The sequence below is a fragment of the Periplaneta americana genome, chromosome 11 (assembly GCF_040183065.1).
Source record: "Periplaneta americana isolate PAMFEO1 chromosome 11, P.americana_PAMFEO1_priV1, whole genome shotgun sequence".
NCBI lineage: Eukaryota > Metazoa > Arthropoda > Insecta > Blattodea > Blattidae > Periplaneta > Periplaneta americana.
Window position 1 is genome coordinate 155,706,783 of NC_091127.1, and position 23,406 is coordinate 155,730,188.

Sequence of the window (23,406 nt, forward strand, 5' to 3'; positions counted from 1 at the left end):
CGTAAAGAAGGGTCACAGTAAGGCGAGAAAGAACTGAGCAGAAATATTCTCTGAACCGCTTTTAGTCAGGAACATAGTTCTTTCACGAGCCGTAATTATACGAAACGAATCTCCGGATTTACTTTCCTTCGGAAGAAAGGCATGCTCAGAATTTTTATCCATCGGTTAAGATCAATAGTCCTCAATCAGATTTGAATTTACTTCCTTCGAATTTAATATCCCAGACCAATTGCCTACTCTGGCAAACGCCTTTTGTATATTAACAAATACAATATACACTTCTTTATTCTTCTTTAGGTATCTTTCGCCGATTATTCGTAGCAGTCCAAATAGCATCTCTCGTACCTTTTCCCTTCCTGAAGCCAAATTGCTCTTCTTTCAAATGTTCTTCAATCTTAGAAAATAAACATCGATACTTATATCCGGAATCTTTTACCTTGGAAAGACTCATCATTTCATGTTTGCAGTTTTTCTTGGGAAAGGTAAATGTGGTAACTTTCCGTTGCTTTCCGCTTTCCCAGAAGACTCCACGTCGAGGTGTGGCGAGTGGATTTGACTAATTAGATCCTCCGAATTTCACCGAAATTCACCGCAAGAGTTAAATATTAAAATTGAAAAACCAACAACAATAATCAACACCATAGATCTAGTTATCAAAATAAAACACAAACATATTCCACACAACACAATATTAGCATCATTTGACATCGAAAATCTATATATAAACTTACCGGTAACAGAAACACTTGAAATACTTCGCAAATTCTTATCAAAAATAACATACCACATACTCACATTGACGAAATTATACACATTACAGATATTATTACAAAACAAAATTATTTCACATATAACAATAAATATTATACACAAACTGAAGGATTACCAATGGGTTCACCTATATCAAGCATATTAGCTGAAATCTTCATTCATAATATAGAACAAACACACATACTAAACACTGACAACAAACACGCAGAGAAAATAATGTACTGGCATCGATATGTAGATGACATAATAGTCCTATATAATGGAAACAAGAGACAAATAGAAAACCTACATCAACAACTCAACAAAATACATCCCAAATTAAAGTATACGATAGAAACAGAACATAACCAAGCTATAAACTTCTTAGACATCACCATAACCAAAACAAATAACAGACACGAATTCAAAATATACAGGAAACCCACTACAACCACAACACACATACACAATAATTCATCAAACCATCCCATACAACATAAACATGCAGCTTTCCGTACAATGACACACAGATTAATTAACATACCAATGAACAACGACAACTACACTGAAGAATTAAACACAATAAAATATATAGCACAAGACAATGGATACAACCCTAACATGATAGACACACTAATAAAGAAGGCAAAACAAAAACAGAACAAACCAACACAAACACCACGTGAGAATAAATACATAACATTAACATATCACAATACCAATACCCACAAAATTGCAACTTCATTCAGAAAACTAAAATACAAGATAGCATAGAAAACAAATAACACAACACAGAAATATCTAAATAATAACATTAAACATTCAAATAAATATAATTCAACGGGCGTTTACAAACTAAAATGCAATAGTTGCCCACATTTTTACATAGGACAGACAGGAAGATCCTTTCACACAAGATATAATGAACATATTAAAGCTATAACCAAACCCTACATCACATTAAATTATGCAGAACACATTATCAACAATAATCATCACTACAATAATATAGAAACAGATATGGAAATTCTACACATAACACCAAAAAGTTTACAGTTAAACATCTTATAACAATACGAAATATACAGAGTGCTCTAAAATTCCCCTTACAAACTTCTAGGACTTGTTAAGGGGACTGAGTAGATAATATTTTGAATTGGAACACGTGTCCAGAAACGTACCGTTTCCGTGTTACAGCTGTTTGAAAACATGTTTTTAACTCGACCACTTTTACAAGTAATTTATTTTATCATGAGGCGTGACCCAGTACATCACTTGTTTTACAATTCAACTAATTAATAACCAAAGAAACAAAATGGAAACTGAATCATTTGTCACAAACAATTTTGTTTACAGTTCAACTTAAACTGTTTTTGTCCTTTTCAAATGATAGTTAACATTCAAATCCACTACAAATGCGGTTCGATGTGGCGACCACCAACTTCGTTGCACGCATTGTACCTACGAATGATGTTTTGGTAAACGCGCTCTATCACACCTGGTGTATCTGCAATCTCTCCTGCGGCGACCACAACTCGTGCCACCAGATCTTCTGCTGTCTCTACAGGAGTCTCATAAACCAAACTCTTCATACGACCCCAGAGGAAAAAGTCCAGTGGAGTCAAATCCGGTGATCGTGGAGGCCATGCAATTGGACCACCTCGGCCTATCCATCTTTGTTCGAACGGCTATAGCACGGAAACGGTACGTTTCCGGACATGGGTTCCAATTAAAAATATTATCTACTCAGTCCCCTTAACAAGTCCTAGAAGTTTGTAAGGGGAATTTTAGAGTACTCTGTATAAACATACAATAACATACCCACAACATATACTTAATACACAATTCCAGTTCCATACCCACACATTGTTCAATATCATGATTACATAACACACAAACAACCACCCCCACCATAAGAACAACACAACTCCACCCCTACAACTGACGAATACAAATGGCAGAATGCAAGATCAACAGTAGTTCGTAGGACACTGAAGTTGACGCAGCACCGCCGTCGAAACGGGCCGTCTGTCCAAGGTACATAAGCTTTTCTAATAAATTTTAACACTTTTAACGTGTCGACTAAACAATTTTAAGTTAAATATTAGTTCTATCAGGGTTTGTGACCCGATCAGAGACCGGGAAATCCCAATCGCGAAATATCCACGGGGTAAAACGCGGGTTGTATTACAAGATTACATTAAAAATCATTGAACACATTCCCTCAAAAATATTAAGAGGTTCAATTACATATTTGCGTAATGAAAGGGAAGCAAATGTGAATCGGGATTTCCTGCTAACATCGAGAAGGTTAGCCACTGTAGATGATGATGCTGCTGGTGCTGCTGATGATGATGGTGATTATTATTATTATTATTATTATTATTATTATTATTATACTCCAATTAATGTTCTAAAACATTCGTTCCCAACAGGAAAACCCCTGGGAAGTACTTGATTTATTCTTTGTGTTATTATTATTATTATTATTATTATTATTATTATTATTATTATTATTATTGTTATTATTCTCCAATTAATGTTCTAAAACATTCGTTCCCAACAGGAAAACCCCTGGGAAGTACTGGATTCATTCGTTGTGTTATTATTATTATTATTATTATTATTATTATTATTGTTATTATTCTCCAATTAATGTTCTAAAACATTCGTTCCCAACAGGAAAACCCCTGGGAAGTACTGGATTCATTCGTTGTGTTATTATTATTATTATTATTATTATTATTATTATTATTGTTATTATTCTCCAATTAATGTTCTAAAACATTCGTTCCCAACAGGAAAACCTCTGGGAAGTACTGGATTCATTCGTTGGTCAAGTGATCGTCAGCCAGACAATGCGGGCGGCAATGAGGACTGTGGATCCATGCATCGAAATGGCGGTTTGAACGATATAACATGTTCTTCGAAACTGTACTTCATCTGCGAATTGGAGCTCTGAAAACAGACGGTTCCGCACATCTCTATTTTGTAGAAATACAGATACTCAAAGATTGTAACTTTGAAGGCGGTGTTCTTCAGCTCAATATTGTATTACAAGTAGAAATTTCATTTAAACCTATGTGTAAAGTTATTTATGATAAGATTACATTTTATGTGAAAGTTATCTGTCATTACCAGGGAGCTAAACTTAGTGCCCGATGAAAGAGAGGCAAGTGGTTTCAGGATAACTGTGTTCTAGAGTCCCTCTACTCTACTGTGTGCTATAGAAGGCGGTCTGGGTCGTGCCCCGTTGAACTACTGTTCCTTGGTTGTTTGCTGTTTAATTGCTTTGTGTTGTAGTTGACGAGTAACTTTTTTTAATTGGTTATTTCGTGACGCTTTATCAACTGCGACAAGTAACTTACATCAATGGCTAGAGACCACAGAATTTCGTATTAATTTCGAAAAAAAGAAATTGTGATAAGAACATTATATTTTGCGTCTCATCGCTAATTCGTTGTAAGATAGTCGCAATAATTTCGTATAAATTGGAAAGAGATTTTTTCGTGAAAAAAAGAACCCTATATTACTTATTAGGCGTCTAAATAATGATAGAAATTTTTCATACATATTACAATTAAACACAACTTTATAACACGAAAAATAGTACATTATGCAACGAGCCTATAATGATAGTAATTAAGACGCGTCTTAATTACCATTATAGGCAAGTTTCATAGGACTTTTTATGCTCGACCATATTTCTAACTTGAAATTATTCATAACTTTCACGTTATCTCATGTGAATGGGAAGGGAACTGACCTTGTGCAATCTCGTGAATTGTGAGATGTGCGCAGACGCGAAAGTATTGATTTTTTTTCCCGAAACGAATGTCGACGACCTTGATGTAATCTCGTTAAACTTGATATAACCTTGAAATTGAATTCGACATTGAAAAACGAGATGACGAATTGAATTTATTTGAATATTATTTTAATTAACGCTAATTATTATAGTAACAGAACATAACCTTCTGCGACAGTATTGGATTTCCAGCCTGCGTGACGTTTGCTAGTTGTCTTTTGATTGCATATCCGAGAATAATCGAAAACCTGAACTTTATTGAATAGGTGTACTTTAATGACATGCATTAAAGGACTGCTACCAGGTGTATAATTACTACATTTCGGCATGGTCGAGCATAAAACATTTTATTGTATTTTATGTAACTCTGCTGTTTATACTTGTGGAATGAAAGCATAACAAATGTGACAATATTATGAATAATTTAAAGGGAAAAATTGTTCCGGGGCCGGCATAATATATACGTCACTGTGTACGTTAACAGAAAACCACAATTCCAAGTCACACAGAGTTTGCGTGCACTCGATGTGGGTCTCTGGCGTTTCGTCAGCCCACGCGAGTTGTGTGGATATAAAGGGAAAAGTTGAGACGGTGTCGGGTGGAGTTCCCGGGTAGCTCAGTTGGAAAGAGCGCTGGTACGTTCAACCAGAGGTCCCGGGATCGATACCCGGCCCCGGAACAATTTTTCCCTTGAAATTATTCAAATCTGCTTTACAGATAGCCTTACCTGAAAGACTAGATTTGCATGACAATATTATGTTCTTACATTCTGCGCCTACGGTCACTATAGTTTGAGAAAACCCTTTCTGCGTCAACAGATGCATAAGGAACCCGGACACATTGCAACACAGCAAATTAAATTCAGGATAATTCAGCATGAAAGCTCGGAATACCCCAATCACGTCAACTTTAACATTGGAAGTGTTGGATGTTTGTTTCAAATCTATTTCTTTCAAAATAAGAAACGCTACACTGCAATCAATATTCTTAAATTTCCTTGAAGTAACTCATTCTTTTAACCCTTTCTGTGAGTGCATTAACATTGGGGTTATCAACATTTGAGGGGTTCACAACCAGAGTGGACCAAGTCCATCTGGAATAGTTCTGAGATATTGAGTCTTAAAGTTCCTGGCTTACGCTTAGCAACCTTCACCTTCCATAGGAAATGCTGCCCCCTGTGGAGTAACAAATGAATTATGGATTTTGTTTGTTATGGCAACGAATAAATCTTAAGTTATCTTCATCCGAGATTGCATTAATCCACAAACTGATCACTGGTGGACTTGGTCCAATCTGGTTGTGAGTCCCTCATTTATCTGTACAATATTTTCTCTGTTGTATAATTAATTTAAATTTAAAAATAATTGTTATATTGATATATTTAGGAAATTTATTTGCAGAACACAAAACTGGTCTAGATGTTAAAATACAAAAATGAAAGAAAATGAATAGAATCATTAGAAGAAATAGAACAGAACATTATAATACAGAATAATACATCAGACTACAGATTATAATTACAACAATAAAAATAAAAATAAATTAATACATCAAAATAAAAAAGAGGATACAATAATATTAATAAAATTTACGGACCGAATGAGCAGCGCTCGTGTTCGGTCGCAGATATATAAATCTTGTAACTCATATTTTTCAATTTTCTGAATCACTAGTTTACTGACACGCTTAAATAATTATTATATTTCAGACTTTAAGTCCAAACAGAAATGGTTAATTAATCTGCCTACCGACTCGCTACATTATGTCTCGTGACGAGAATATTGTACGAAATGGAAATATAAAAATTGGAAATTTATCTTTTGAAGAGGTGGAGAAGTTCAAATATCTTGGAGCAACAGTAACAAATATAAATGATACTCGGGAAGAAATAAAACACAGAATAAATATGGGAAATGCCTGTTATTATTCGGTTGAGGAGCTTCTATCATCGAGTCTGCTGTCAAAAAATCTGAAAGTTAGAATTTATAAAACAGTTATATTACCGGTTGTTCTTCATGGTTGTGAAACTTGGACTCTCACTTTGAGAGAGGAACAGAGATTAAGGGTGTTTGAGAATAAGGTGCTTAGGAAAATATTTGGGGCTAAGAGGGATGAAGTTACAGGAGAATGGAGAAAGTTACACAACACAGAACTGCAGGCATTGTATTCTTCACCTGACATAATTAGGAGCATTAAATCCAGACGTTTGAGATGGGCAGGGCATGTAGCACGTATGGGCGAATCCAGAAATGCATATAGAGTGTTAGTTGGGAGGCCGGAGGGAAAAAGACGTTTAGGGAGGCCGAGACGTAGATGGGAAGATAATATTAAAATGGATTTGAGGAAGGTGGGGTATGATGATAGAGAATGGATTAATCTTGCTCAGGATAGGGACTAATGGCGGGCTTATGTAAGGGAGGCAATGAACCTCCGGGTTCCTTAAAAGCCAGTAAGTAAGTAAGTAATTACCGACTCCCCTACATTACCAGAAATTACTATATTCATTCCACGCTTGATGTCATTATACCAAAATCTGTGATTTCTGCCTATCCCTCTCCACCGCTGATCATGACTCTACTCACGCGCAAGTAAACAAACTCGTACCTATATTAAGGGGATAGCAAACCTCTTTCATCGGGCAACAAGTTTCATTGTCTGGTCAGTACAAAAAATAGCACATGATGTGAAGAAGAAACTTATTGTCTTATTTCCGCGCCAGTAAATGCCATTCTTTTTAAATTGTTATATTTTCATTCTGCCGGGACCAGCGGCTGCACGGTCGTACGAACACTTGGCGCCTAGCTTTAAAGCTAGCAGGCTCCGCTATCAGTGTTATGAAAGACAAGGAAGCTTGGTGTGCACAAATTGGAGCTTGTTTGCAGGTCGCTTTAATCTCTCAGCTGACTCACAGCTGATTAGGTCATCTCCTTGGAATCTCTGTATAGACTTGATATCGCAAGGGATTCAAGTAGTGAGGACGAATTTGATTTATTAGACAGTGCAGAATCAAAGTGGTTATTATTACAAGAATTCTTTTCTCGAGAGTGTTCCCTTCACCCTATAAATAATGAAAGGGTTGCGTTTGGTGAATATTATCCTTTTAAATATCTGCGGAACTTTCCAGAAAAATTCATTAGCTACCCGAGAGTGGAAATCTAAATTTTTCGATTATCTTCTCTATTTAACCAAAGATTTCATACAGAAGGCTTGGAAAAATTGCCAGGGAATCCTATTTTGCAGGAAGAACGGCTTATACTCACACTGAGGTAAACTGTACAATTCTTACAAAATAGTGCCTAGTGAACATTCTCAATGATTTGATTGATATTAGGTATTATTTATTTGTTTATTTTTTTATTTTTCGTGGTATTAAGGCACATACAGAAGAAAGCGATTAAACTCTTGAAATGAGATCGAAGACTCCAAATCAGGCCTATTGGTGAACGACGATGTCCATTCATCCGAATTCATTAGTAGTTTGTAATTAAAAAATAATTAAATTCTACCTCCAGTTTTGAATCTATACGAAACGTTAATGTCGTGGCAGGTCTATCGAACACACGAGCAATCAGTTTTTCTACATCCGATGTGTGCAGTGTTTTAAAACTTTACAACCACTGACGCAGGATTCCCGCCACGCGTGAAGCAAGCGGTATGCTCAAGGCGGAGCTTGACAGGCCGCTGGCTGATAGTCGGAGTAACCAAGAATGAGATTTCCCTCTCCGTTTAACATTATCACGTCGTAGCATCTATGATATTCAAACAATCGCGCTGCAATTTTTTGTATTGGTAGGTCAATGTCCAAGGGAAGCATAGAAAACAATTCGAAGTCAAAATATTGTTTTTAAAAGTGAGAAAAAAAATACTAACTTTGAAGTGATCTGCTCACAGAAAAAAATTTACGGTAAGCGGTAAATATTTTTGTTTTTCACGTTAGATGGGGGGTCAAAGCGAGAAAAATGTTGAGTAAGAATGGAAATTCGTTTTAAATTTACCGTTGCTCAAAATCTTTACTGGTTACCAGCGTTGCCAACCGTGGCCGAATTCGGCTAAACGTAGCTTAATTTTTAGTCATGCAGCTTGTAGCAGAATGGTCGTAGCCGAATGTCAAAATGTAGCCGAATTGAGATTCGATCGAGCGACCATCTGTGAATACTCAAATTTTATGTGTAAACACTTTCTTTTAACAAATTTATTTTCTCATACTAATACCCACCAGAATTTCCTCACTTCCTCATTAAAATTACGAAAACATACCGGTAGAAACTTTGTGTCACAGACTGAATTCTGAACAATGTGACCCGCATTTATGGCAAGGATAGCATTGCTATTTTCAGTTTTATTCTCCTATTATGTGAATAGCGCCTATTACCTAACTCACAATTTCTGTACTCGTGAATTTGCAGACACTCGTCAGGCGGTTTATTAGGGGTCGCCTACCCAACAAAAGTAAACCAGTAACCTGACAGTTCCTCTGTTTGTGAACTTCCCGGCACACAACAGAGTTTTTATTAGGGGTCGCCTACTCCGCAAAAATAACCGTATTCCGACTTCAAAATAACAATGAAACTTAAGCCTCTTAGATGTTAAAAACTGGCCCTTCCCACGCATATCTATCCCAGTGTCCACTTGCTGCGACACGTTGTCGAAAACATTGTAAACATCATAACATTGATCGTCGATTCTATTTATTACTCAATAACTGTAAATATGTACCTATAAATACGTAGACAAATATGTATAAACACATGGGCACTGTGACTTTTTTGTATACTTATGTTAGCAAGTGTTATCAGAAGGATCAACTGGATTTCATTAGATGAGTTAATAAATACTTTCCCGTTTTTATATTCCTGCATGGTTTGTAGATTGGGTTGAGCAACGCTTTACTAAATCTATAGAAGTGTGTTGATGCTTAGGCCTATGTATTGATTTTTTAGTTTGTAAGAAATAATGATTATTATAAATATTAACATTAATAACCCCATTAATAATAATACTAATAATAATAATAATAATAATAATAATAATAATAATAATAATAATAATAATTGTATTCGTAGCTCTTTCGAATTATTTTTATTAAACTAATATAATGGGCAATGAAATCATCGTTAAACGCAGCACATTGAACAACATATACGCAAATTCTTCAAGTTTTGAGCGTAGCTTAATTTCAGTCTTTGTAGCTGAATTTCGGGATGTTTGTAGCCGACTCGCTCGTGTTCAGGTTGGCAACGCTGCTGGTTACCGAGTTACGGCCAATTAACGTCAAAACTAAACCACACGCGCGTAGTTTAAAATAGAATACAAATTTGTGTAAATTAAAAAGCGCGAATTACACAAATAATTGATAAAAGTCGTCTCTACTAATTACACAAGTCATCATTGACATCTGGTCCACAGACCACCTCTCCAATATCTCTGTAACTCCACGCCGAGACGAAACCATTCTTGGAGCTTACAGCGTGCTGGAAAGCTAGCAATCAAGAGGCCTTCAAATAAGCCCTCTTGCTAGCAATAGAGCACGGATGGGCATCGTGCCTCACTTGAGAAATAATGCCTCACTGACCTTCACAGAGCTTATCGCTTTGAGTGACATCATCTTCACAGTCCTCGTTCCTCCCTCACACAGCTCCTAGGCGTGGGCAGGTTCTATATCAGTTTCATAAGCAATATCAGTGGTGGCATAATGGCATTATCAAAGCAGTGTGTACGCGTTAGAAAACTATTATTTCATGATAAATGGGAGGAATAGTTTTTTTGCTGTTTAGAAGGGGAGAACATACGATGTATGTTATGCTTGAAAATCCTATTAAGGCTGGTTCACAATAAACCTTGAACGGAAACGACAACGAGAACGAGAAGGGAAATATTGTTAAAATAAATGTGTTTAAATGTGAGGATTCACAATTAACTATTGTGCAAGCTCACATTTAAATACATTTATTTTAACATTATTTCCGTTTTCGTTCTTGTTGCCGTTTCCGTTCCCGGTTTATTGTGAACCAGCCTTTAGGCATTAATAAATTTAATATACAACGACATTACTCGTTATGTCATAAAGAACATGCTGAATTAGAAGGTAAGACAAATTAAATGTTATTTTTCGTACTATTCCGAAGAAAATATATGATCTTAACATTTGCATAGTATACTAAATACGACATTATACCTTAATCACGCTGCATGAAAAGGTACGAGGAATTAAATGTTGTTTGTACGTATTATTTCCAAAATAAATTTATAAAAAAATATATCAAATGTGCGTAGAAAACGAAATATGATTTTCTGAAATTATTTTAGGTCGATAACGTGCAATCTTGATAAACGCCAGAATATTCAAGAAAATAAACATAGACAACGTGATGGAATATTATTGGCTAGTTGCGCAATTTCTCGCCTGTGATTTAAATCAATTCAATGGTGAAGAAATAGTAAAGAGGTTTATGATTAAAGGTGCCGAATTAATTTGCCAAATTGAATAAAAGTTTTCGAGAGTCTCACGTCAACCAAGCGCTTTCCTAATAGTTCGCCACTGACCGCCTTAGCGATTACGATAAGGTGACGCAGGTCACAGCAGTTTATATTTCCCATCCTACTCTGCAGTCTCCTGTCCTAGTAAACCAACTGTTTCAAATCGAGTGCCTCACGTAACCGAAAATTGTGCCCATGTATGCAGTAAAGCGACCATCCATGAGTCAACGTGTGCGGTGTCATATGATTCTAGCCTTAAAGGCTCATTCACAATGAAAATTAAACATAACGTAAACATTAACATAAGCACATAAACATATGCCACAAACTTTAGTAGCCAAGGCCCATTCACAATGAAAATTAAACATATCGTAAACATAACACATGTGTGGAAACAAACATACCGAATCAACAAAACTACAGAATCTATTAAAAAAAAATGGAGAATTGCACAATGACTGACGATATAGCTATTCAATTTATGTTTCTAATAACTACAATGGCATCAGTATATGGCTTTCAATACTTTAAATCAAAGAAACGGAGATATAAAATAATCAACTTTTCGTCATATGATTCCATGTTGCGCGCCTAGCTATCATCACGGCCAATAGATCAAAATATTGCCTGTAGGCAAAGCCCATGAGATAACAAACAAAAAGTGAAAACACGCTTTCCGCTTGTGTACTGTTTCCAAATCGCATAAACATAAGCATGAAAGTTTGGAGTTTGCAAACTTTCATTTTAACGTCTTATGATTAAGATTAAGTTTATGCTTATGTAATTCATTGTGAATGCTTTCATTAAATAACATGGACACAAGGTTTTATGCTTACGTTATGTTTATGTTTAATTTTCATTGTGAATGGGCCTTAAGGCGAACATCCCGTTCTGAGAAAAGTGTACCGACAGGACGAAAAATGTAACCTTCGGGGAGAAAGAAAACAAAATTATTTCTGTCTTACAAAGAACTACATGGAAACTATTCTAGGTTAATTCAATAGCCAAAAGCTCCATCATTTAGCACAAAAAAATTCCAAAAATCTATGTTCATTAGAACCAAATCTATGTCGGGCTGCTTTCAGGTAATTTTTTTTCATTTTCCACACACCAAAACAACCATCTACACTTAAATAAGATTCTTACTTATGATTCTAACACTCAATATGTACATTATTATGTCTTGGAAAACTATTCCAATCAAATTAGTAAAGCTTTCGAAATAGCATAGCGATATCCGGACACACAGTTAGTCATTTTTCTCTTTTTCATCCCAGCTAGCCAGCATTTGCTGTCGTGTATGATGTACTTACTGGTTCAAATACGTAGTATTGCGCATTCAATGTAATTAGTTAAGTGAAGAACAGAAAACTGCGCGTGATGGCTGTGAATGTTCGCCACAGAAGTTAAGGCTGCCGACATTACAGTGCGCAACTTGACCCAGCAGTTACGTCATAATTGACTTCCTTGTTCTCAGAAGTCACTCTTCTTCGTTTATTTTTCATGGAGTCAATGTCTGGCTTTATCGCGGACGCAGTGCAAGGGAATCCCAACATCATCATCTCTAACTTTACTGCATTATCTTGGAAACTTGTTTGCAACCAAGTTCAAGGCGAAACAGACTCCCATATAAACGGAACACGACTGGTCCAAACGGCATTCGTTGGGCAACACGAAGACAGGCTTTAAGGTAAGTGAATTCTTCTTCATTTGATATCACATGTAATACTGTATGTTACTCTCTGTGGAAGAATTTGATTACTGCAATGATTATTACAGTACATTTTGCCATCTTATCTTCCTCGAAATATCTTCAGAAAGACCACACCTGTGAAGTAACGGTCAGCGCGTCTGGCCGCGAAACCAGGTGGCCCGGGTTCGAATCCCGGTCGGGGCAAGTTACCTGGTTGAGGTTTTTTCCGGGGTTTTCCCTCAACCCAATACGAGCAAATGCTGGGTAACTTTCGGTGCTGGACCCCGGACTCATTTCACCGGCATTATCACCTTCATTCCATTCAGACGCTAAATAACCTGGATATTGATAAAGCGTCGTAAAATAATCCAATAAAATATAAAAAAAAAATAAATCTTCAGAAAGACATTTTTAGGAACAAACATTTAGAGATTTTAATTATTAAATACCACTAAGAGCCAGTAAACATTTCTGAAAATATCACTTCCCAAATGAAGGGTACACGGGAATAACGATGAAGGTCAATTTTAGAAAATTTCGAGAAAAACGAATTTAAAGTTTAAGCACTTAATACTTTGTTATGTGTGTATTTAATAGAAATTTACGTAGTGGAATGTCAAGAACGATGATTTCTTATTACTAGCTAGACCACACGATAGTACTTCCTTTCCACTATAAGATAGCGTTATTAACTCAATTTCGTTTTTTGATGGACCTTGATCGTTTTTCCCGTGTACCCTTCAAATATGAATGAATGCCTACTGTAAATATATGCTTGCATACAGGGATTGCACCGGATTATTTTATAATTTTACCGCTAAACGGCACTTCCAATGTCCACCTTCCCTCATGCGATCTGCAAGACGTGTGACTCACCATTACCATCAATAAAATTGTTTAATACTAAAATTAAAATAAGATATACAGACTGAAAGTGAAATAACCCTGCAGATTTCCAGAGAGAATAGCTCATGTTGTATCTAACAAAAAAGTTTAATACCATATTGGTGGAGAGTTGATAGTTTTCTCTGAAAATAGTTCCCCCCCCCCAAATGTTTAACACCCTTTTATTCGGTAACTATTGCAAATCAAACCTCGGACCACTTGTTGGGAAATGCACGCGCAACCACATAGTCACAACGACGGATAAAATCGTTTCTTTGATGACTTTTATCCTTGGGGAATTTTTATTGTAGGATTTGTTAATAATGTAATTCTCCACACTTTCAGTCATAATGATGAATACGAAAGCCTTACTGCCCCTGTCAATACTACTGACGGCTACCTTGTGTGTGTGTGAGCTGCCTATCCCCATACTGCAAAGGTTCGTGCGTTCAGTTCCTGAGGAGTGTCCTATAGCTGACCCGAGTGACTTCAAGTTTTCGATCACGAGCAATAGAAACAAGACTGGCCACTGGACGGCGCAGGTGAGTCTAAGATTTAAACAGGTATCAAATCTGGAGCCCTGATCGAGAAATACTAAAGTCGCGAAAATTCCGTGCGTTGCATTCTTTTTTTTTTAATGTATAAATACAAGCCAGGACGATGCGTTGCAGAGGCACTGCCAATATTGACCGGGAGAGGGTGGCCCTAAGCACTGCGGCCTAAATATACTTTTATCTATTTTCGTTGCAAAAGTAGGTCATTATTTGACACTTTTGTACTGCCAGTTTGTCTTTATTGTTAAATTATAGTCGCGACGCTGTTATTCCCGGCGTGACTCCTCCTCTTTGCTTACGTCTTAGAAAGTGAAGGCTCTATAAAGTCTAGGTACGTAGTACCGTTCGCCATTTTTTGTTCTTTCGTTGCCGAGCTACCAGACGAGGAATCTATTTGCCATACCGTTAAACATTGTCATGTCGTAGCTCCTATGATAATAAGTCAAATGCACTGTAATTCAGCAAATAATTGAGCGGCAAATAACGTCCTCGTGTGCTTTCTGCGAACGCCAACGAAAGAGCCAAAATGGCGGGCGATTATATTAAGTATTTATCGAGCCTTAGGAAATGCATAACGTCATCATCAGCGAATCACAAGGCGCACAAGTTTAAATGTAGCCGACCTGAAACATGATTGGCTGCCGGAAATAAGAGCGACGGAATTATAGTTGTTAAATAAAATGGAAAACACGCTGCTATGTTATTTTACTTAGCAACGTGTTATGGAGTATTTTTTCTATGATAGTGCGTAAAGTTGCATTTTACCCACTGTTATCATTGCCTAAAGTGAGTCTTTAAACACTAGTGTGTAAAAAGTAAGTAATCACTTTAGGCACTGCTATTCATTTTACGCACTACCAAAGAAAATGTAATTAATATTCAATATACAAACCCAATTCAGTAAGAAATTAATGCATTACCTCTAACTGATACGGTGTGTGTATGATGGGAGAGAACTACCTTGCCAGCAGCTCTGAAACACTGCTTTATCCTATGTGCACGTAACTTCAGAGTTTATGTGCCTCAACTTCGAAGTCTAGTAATAACCGTAGTTTGATTTAAATAAAGAACATTTGGTGAATTTTAGAAAGCTTGATGGAAATAAAGATAAGACTGGAAGTTTAGAAGCTTTTTATTGAAAAGCCAGGGGAAAATGACTTGGGTCAACGTTCACGGAAGCCACTAGAAACAACATAGGGGGAGACTGTTGTACCTTTAGCATAGTGTACCTTTGAACATTTTTTGTTTTTTATTTTTTGCTACTACGTAGAGGACTCAAACTGAAGTAGAATGTAGGGAAAGCCGCTAAGTAGCTCTGGTCGTAGTTTTGGTTTGATTTATTGCAAAGTATGAGTTCTGTGAACGAAAGAATCTTTTTTAGTACCAAAAGTAAATATTTCGTTCATTGGTATATGTTATCTAACATAAAACCAGATTGTATTTGTTACCATCCATTAAGTACAATGTGTTCCGTATTATCTGGTGAGTAATAACATATTTTAATTTCCATGATTTATTCGAATCTATAGTTTTGGTAGCCACATTTGTTTAAACGTGCACCTTCTTGTACCTTTGAACACAGAACATCTTGTACCACGGAACATGTTCCAAGGTACATAATACTATTGGTTTTCGTTTTTATTTTATTTTAAGATCATGCCACGAACTAAATCTGGAATTAAGAGGCCCCCAATTGATCCGGATGCCTTGAAGAAAGTTGTTGAAGCAATTCTTGTATCTCCAGGAAATAAAATCTCAATCAGAGCAGCCTGCTCTGGTTTATGATTGCAAATACATTTTAAATATGATTGTCAGTTCTTACAACTATATTCCCACTTATATTACATTTGTTCCAACTTATAAGAGTGTATGTTCTAAGGTACATGAACCTGTTATACCTTTGAACATATTACATTTTATTTTTTCCATCCTTAATAGATGTGTAGAACAGTAAAATATATACACGAAATTGTAAAGGAATCTTCAATAATTATTTAAAGTATTTTTTAATTTAAAAAACATCATTTCCCAATTTAAAAAAAATAAAATGTGATAAGTGTTTAAAGGTACAACAGTCTCCCCTAATCGTATGACTTACTAAGAAATTAGCCTAAAATAATGAAAAACATAAAAAATATGATTTTTCAAAGGAAAAGCAGAATTGACAATTAAATATAGCATAGGCCTAAATCTAGTTATCCTATCAATGATGCTGCATCACTCTTCACAGATTGATCGTGTTGTAGTGCAGGTTTACTTATAAAATAACTAAAAATTATGCATGGATTTTCTCCTAAACGCTGACTGGCGGTAGAAACTGAAAAGCGCTCGGTATCTCAAATGTAACTTTGTTGTGTTCATTGAAATTCTGTACCTTTAGGTGCGTCTAGAACACGGGGAACATGAACAGTCGTCCTCCAACCAACATGAGAAAGATCTCTGGCAAGTGGATCTGGAGCAGACCACAACCACATGTGCAGGCGTCAAGTCTGTCCAGATCATTACTACAATCACAGGTGAAATAATACCTAAGTTAAACATAAGTTTCTACTTCACAGTTGTATAATAAATTTTCCGATGATTACATATGGATTATTTAATTATTACTCGATTAATAAGATAATTATGTCTTATAAAGGAACACGATTCAAAGCGAATGCTCCTTAGGTCCGTGAGGACAGTTCTCCTCGATGGTCTTGTAGTTATCAAGCTTGCTAGTAGACCAGAATGTCACGGGTTCAGACCCAGCATAGATAGATAGATAGATAGTAGTTTTAAGGGGTGACAGAATCTTAACATGACTTCCATCAGAAAATGAGTTACAACGGAAGGTCATAAGTCGTAGATTTATCGCAGGTAAAAGAATATTGTCAGTTACTGAGAGATCCCCAAGCAAAATTATGGGCCAGCAGTTTCTCGTGAGATAGTGGTGAACTGTTGGGCTTCGTGTGCAAGTTGACTTTATATAGATAATTTATACGAAAATTCACACTCGAATCGACGATGTTAATAGACTATCGCTGACTCAGCTGCAGAGAAGTTAATCCGTTCCTTTGAACTTCAGATTCTTGAAGAAAATAGCTATTGTCACTCTCAATTAATATGGAACGATGTTGAACTACTAGTTTCAGTTGTCCAAATGGCGTTCAGCTACACAATAAACCTCTGGAAGTTGTTGCTCGATGGTAACCACTAAATCATTAGCATCTATTTTACTGATGTCTCTAGAGTCTACTGCTTGAGCACAAATTGTAACCATTACTTCTGACTGTTAAAGACAGTATTCAATAATGAACTCTTACTGATTTCAGCACCTCCTCCTACTGCCGCTCCCAGTATTCCTCCAGGATACGAGTTATCCGCTGGTCTGGGATATTACAAATTTCATAAAATTCCGAAGACTTGGGATGAAGCAAGAGTAATATGTCAGCAGGAGGGAGGACATCTGGTCATAATAAATTCTGAGGACGAATCTAAAGTTCTTCAAAACCTCTTCAGCAAAGTGACGAAGACGGAAGGAGCAACACACAACGACTACATATTCATCGGCATCCATGATAGATTTGTTGAAGGAGAATTCATCACGATATTTGGTAAGAACATGTTATATAATAGTTATGAATGGCACCCTCCTGAAGATGTGGGGTTTTGGCTCTCTAATTTTGAGAACACGTCCGCTATCATAGTCCCGAAATACGATTACATAGATCATTGTCTTATACAGGTTGTTCAAAAAAAGTGTCGCATATATTTACGGGAGACAGCATTGGTCGAAACTAAAGAAAATGTTCCTATAAACATGTGTCCGGAAACAAATACGAGGGGGATCCAGGAAATAACGACCGTTTTGTTGTAATAGTTAAAAAAATATATTTATTTATTTGAAAAAACAAAGTCTGTTGCATAACTGAAGCTTCCTTTACTTCTCTACATAATCACCACCTACATTTAAACATTTGTCGTATCTGTTCACTAACTTTAGAATTCCCGTCCTCCTCTGCCGCCAGTTCATTAAGCCAGGTGTTCACTGTCTTCTTCAACTCTTCATCACTTCCAAAACGCGTACCACCCAGAAAGTCTTTCAGCTTAGTGAAAAGGTGAAAATCGCTAGGAGCAAGGTCTGGACTATAGGGCGGATGATCAAAGATTTCCCAACCGAATTGATCCAGCAATTCTCGAGTTGAAGCAGCAGTGTGCGGGCGGGCACAGATTTTGTGGTAGCCAAGATGTTGCGACACAATTTCACCAAGCAAAGAACGAGAAATGTCAGGAAAGGCAATATGCAATTCGTCGAGTGATGTGCGCCTGTCTTGCAAGATTCTGTCGTTCACTTTAGTCTTCAGGTCTTCTGTGATGAGTGATGGGCGTCCGGGTCGAGTTTCATCGTGGACATTTGTTCGCCCATTGTGAACATTTCGCACCATTTTCTCACATTTCTTTCATTCATTACCGTATCACCATACACTTCTTTCAAATGCCGGTAAAATTTCTGCAGGTTTCAAATGTCGGGCATTCAAAAATCGAATCACACTCCTCACCTCACAGTCGGCGGGATTATCAATCACGTCGTTCATTTTGAAGTAACACAAAATGCACAATGGCGACTTGTTGTAAGTTGTAACCAGTACTCACAACATTATGAGAACATATGTTAAGGAAGCCAGTTGACCTTCAAACAAGGAAGGGGAGTCAGCTGCGCGGCGGGTATGCGCGAACGGTCGTTATTTCCTGGATCCCCCTCGTATCTGTTGAGATATGGGCCATGCTGTATTGTGGCCTACGATACTCACCAGTCTGTTACGTAGATACTACAGAAGGTGCTCTATGTCAGCCGTGGCGAAAATGTGACTCGAGAGCACATTGTGGCTCGCAATGATAGCTATGCATTTCTCATACTTCCTACCTCCCCAACCCCCACCCTCTCACTCACTGGAGTCAAACTCCGTTCCAAATTTGTATTTGCCTCTGATCTGCGAGTGGCGTATCGTCACAATGCCTCTCTCGAAACCATGCACCTCTGTACACAGGTTGCAGTCACACAGACTTTAAATGAGTGATTAAGTATCATAATTAATTGTATCCTAACTAATTAACTAATATAAACAAAAAACTTGCAATTTTAATCTAGATTAAAAAAGAAAAAGAAAAAAAAAACACAAATCAATACTTCTAGCAATACCTAAAAACATTAACTAAGACAAAATTTTCCAATTTAATTTTGAATTGTGATAAAGTCCGGCAGTCCCTGACGTCATTAGGTAACGAATTCCAGAGGCGAGGTATTTCTACAGTACAGGAAGATGAGTATAAAGACGTTCTATGATGAAGGATAGAAAGAAGTGCTTGATGTCGGTTTCGAAGAGTTGTAAGAAATTGAAAGCGCGATAACAGATAATTCGGAGTAGAAGTAGCCTATGCATGATTCTAAACAGAAGAGACGGTGAATGTATTGTTCTTCGTTCCTTCAGACGCACCCATGAAAGTAACTGGAGGGAAGGTGTTATATGGTCAAATTTACGAGTATTGCAGATGAATCGTATGCACACATTATGAACACGTTGTAGTCTGTCAGCTAAGAGTGAACTTACATTAGTTAGCAAGGAATCGCAATAAACAAAATGGGACATTACAAGCGTCTGAATAAGATTCTTTTTAGACTAAGCGGTAGAAATTCTTTCATATGGAACAAGGAGTGAAGTTGAGAAAATATTTTTTTGCAAATGTGTGTTACTTGAGTGTTCCAATTTAGATCGCTATCCATAAAAATGCCAAGACTTTTAACTGTTTCACTGTATTTAACAAGAATCCCATTCAATATTATATGTGGCATAATACTACTATCAAGAGCATTGGTCGAAACTAAAGAAAATGTTCCTATAAACATGTGTCCGGAAACAAATATCTGTTGAGATATGGGCCATGCTGTATTGTGGCCTACGATACCCACCTGTCTGTTACGTAGACACTGGAGAAGGCGCTCCATGTGGTTACCACGCATTGTTACACATGCTTCAGCCCTTCTTCTCAGTGAGTCACGAACTCTTGCGACCACACTTGGCTGTTTGTTGGATTGTCTCACATGCATTGCATATACGCTCCTGTAACGTTTGTGCATTGTCGATGGGTGTGGCATTCACAATATTTTTAAATGTCCCCATAGCTAGAAATCCAAAGGATTTAGGTCAGGTGATCGGGGAGGCCATGCTACTGGACCTCCTCGACCAATCCATCGCCCATTAAACATCTGGGTTAGGTATTGTCGCACGAGGCGTAAAAGTGGAGTGGTGCCCCATCGTGTATAAACAGAAAGACAGCCTACACCACTGAATACTGTACGTACTTATAAACACAAGTCCACACGTCTGGCCGGGAAACCAGGTGGCCCGGGTTCGAATCCCGGTCGGAGAAGTTACCTGGTTGAGGTTTTTCCGGGGTTTTCCCTCAACCCAATACGAGCAAATGCTGAGTAACTTTCGGTACTGGATCCTGGACTCATTTCACCGGCGTTATCACCTTCAATTTCATTCAGACGCTAAATATCCTCAGATGTTGATACAGGGTCGTAAAATAACCAAATAAAACAAATAAATAAATACAAACACAATAAAATCATAGGCACCTTAGTATCCTGGACCTTTGTTCTACATTCTCTGTTTACTTCTGTTCAGGGATGCTATACACGCTCAAAACATGCACCATTGTTTTGTGTTTTTAAACGAATGACGATCATAGACACAATACAGCATGGTCCATATCTCAACAGATATTTGTTTCCGGACACTTGTTTATAGGAGCTTTTTTTTCTAGTTTCGACCTATACTACCTCCTGTAGAAATGTGCGACACTTTTTTTAAACATCCTGTATGTTCCATCTAATTTTTCTACCTTACCCAACAGAGCAATTTAAGTCTGACGAAACATATATATAGCACCTGTCATTAAGACATAGGCCTACTCGTGCCTTTGCAAAGTATGGTTAAGACCAGGCTTAGGATCCGAGACAACTTAAGAATGAAGTGAAATTACAGTGCAACGGAATACAGATGGAGTGAGGTGGCGCATTGAGTTTTGTTTACCTGTGCGTTACTGTACAATCCGGTTCGTGATCAGAGGTACAGTATTCTTCCGTCTCTCCCTACGAAACGAACTCACCATCACAGTGCATTTTCAATTCATAGTGAACAGTTATTTCTAATTAGTTGCAAGTATGTACATGGTTATTTATTGTAACGCTAACGCCTTCAACGTCGTCGAGAGACTTGAAAACTTCTGAGGATTTTCCACCGTCACTAGATTGTACTGTTAACAGTAGAATATAAAACATTGACGTCGTTGTTTACATTCACAGTATATCTGTCTACTATGTTCAAAGAACTCTATAGTCAAGTTGTGCATATATTGGTTGTTTAAGTGTCCCGAATCCTAAGCTTGGTATGATGACGCATGAAACAACTAAGCAGAAATCTTGTCTGATTAATCAGAGACTCCACACCTGTGGAGTAGTGGTCAGCGCGTCTGGCTGCGAAACCAGGTGGCCCGGGTTCGATTCGGGGCAAGTTATCTGGTTCAGATTTTTTCCGGGGTTTTCCCTCAACCCAATATGAGGAAATGCTGGGTAACTTTCGGTGCTGGACCCCGGACTCATTTCACCGGCATTATCACCTTCATCTCATTTAGACGCTAAATAACCTAAGATGTTGATAAAGCGTCGTAAAATAACCTACTAAAAAAATTAATCAGAGACACTGTTATTTCGCGAGCCGTAAATTTATGAAACGCAACTCCGAATTTACTTTCCTCCCGAAAGAAATATTGCTCAGAAGTTTTATCATCCGCTTAAAATCAATCACCTTCGAATTTTTATTCTTCAAATTTATTATCCCAAACTAATTGTCTAAAACAGTCAAATATAACGGCGACTTTCTCAAGTCCTGAACGATACAATCCCGAGAATATCATCTTCAAAAAAGAAAACGGTATGAAAATCGGGATTTCTTACTGAAATCTTGAAAGTTGGTAGTCGTAGATGATTATTATAATTATTTTTAGGAATGAAACTATCATTAATACTTGAAAACACTTCTTTCCAACAGGAAAACCTCTGGCTACTACTGGATTCACTCGTTGGGCGGACTCTATCCAACCTGACAATGCTGGAGGTAACGAGAACTGTGGCTCCATGCATCGTAATGGCGGTTTGAACGATATACCATGCCCGTGGAAACTGCCCTTCGTCTGTGAAGTGGAGCTCTGACAATAGACGGTTCCGCACATCTCAAAGATTGTAACTTTGAGGCAGTCTTAAGTCCAATATTGTATTAAAACTTGCATTTGTAAGTTATTTATGATAATGTTATTGTAAGTGAAAGTTATCTGCCATTATAAATAACAAAATATTGTTCCAAAGAAATTTTTAAAATTTATTTTACGACGCTTTATCAACTGCGATACCAATCTAACGTCTCAGTGAGATGAAGGCGATAATATATTTATTCTTAACAGAGTGAGGAAAAACCCTGGATAAAATATCAATCAGGTAATTTTTCCCAACCAGGATTTGAACCCGGGTCCACTCATTTCACGGTCAGACATGCTAACCGTTACTCCCTCGCTGTGGACTCCAAAGAAAATTGCTGCCTTATTGCTGTCCTAATAAATAGGCCTACCATTCTTTTTAGTTGTTAAATTTTCATTCTTCTGATCAGCATATCCAGTTCACTATTTTTATATTAATTAATGTATAAACGATAGGAAATATGGGAAAATGCCTATTATTATTCGGTTGAAAAGTTTTTGTCATCCAGTCTGCTTTCAAAAAAACTGAAAGTTAGAATTTATAAAACAGTTATATTACCGGTTGTTCTGTATGGCTGTGAAACTTGGACTCTCACTTTGAGAGAGGAACAGAGGTTAAGGGTGTTTCAGAATAAGTTGCTTAGGAAAAGATTTGGTGCTAAGAGGGATGAAGTTACAGCAGAATGGAGGAAGTTACACAACGCAGAACTGCACGCATTGTATTTTTCACCTGACATAATTAGGAACATTAAATCCAGACGTTTAAGATGAGCAGAGCATGTAGCATGTAAGGGCGAATCCAGAAATGCATATAGAATGTTAGTTGGGCGGCCAAAGGGGAAAATACCTTTGAGGAGGTCGAGACGTAGATGGGAGGATAATATTAAATTGGATTTGTAGGAAGTTGGATATGATGGTAGAAACTGGATTAATCTTGCACAGGA

The 23,406-nt window shown here is 37.2% G+C and overlaps 2 protein-coding genes across 2 annotated transcripts in view; both read left to right on the forward strand.

Annotated features, from left to right (window-relative positions):
- The window catches only part of LOC138708563 (hemolymph lipopolysaccharide-binding protein-like), a 41,214-nt gene extending 37,386 nt beyond the window's left edge, over positions 1–3,828 (forward strand). The window contains exon 9 of the mRNA XM_069838678.1: positions 3,552–3,828. Within this exon, the coding sequence (XP_069694779.1) occupies positions 3,552–3,712 (161 nt within the window). The 3' untranslated portion in view covers positions 3,713–3,828. The remainder of the gene's footprint in view (positions 1–3,551) is intronic.
- Positions 3,829–12,565: 8,737 nt separating this feature from the next.
- LOC138709468 (hemolymph lipopolysaccharide-binding protein) lies at positions 12,566–22,577 on the forward strand. Its single transcript, XM_069840253.1, has 5 exons — positions 12,566–12,725; positions 13,959–14,155; positions 16,548–16,683; positions 17,479–17,760; positions 22,261–22,577. The coding sequence occupies exons 2-5, from the start codon at positions 13,964–13,966 to the stop codon at positions 22,419–22,421; spliced, it is 771 nt and encodes a 256-aa protein (XP_069696354.1). The 5' UTR covers positions 12,566–12,725; positions 13,959–13,963; the 3' UTR covers positions 22,422–22,577.
- Positions 22,578–23,406: the final 829 nt, after the last annotated feature.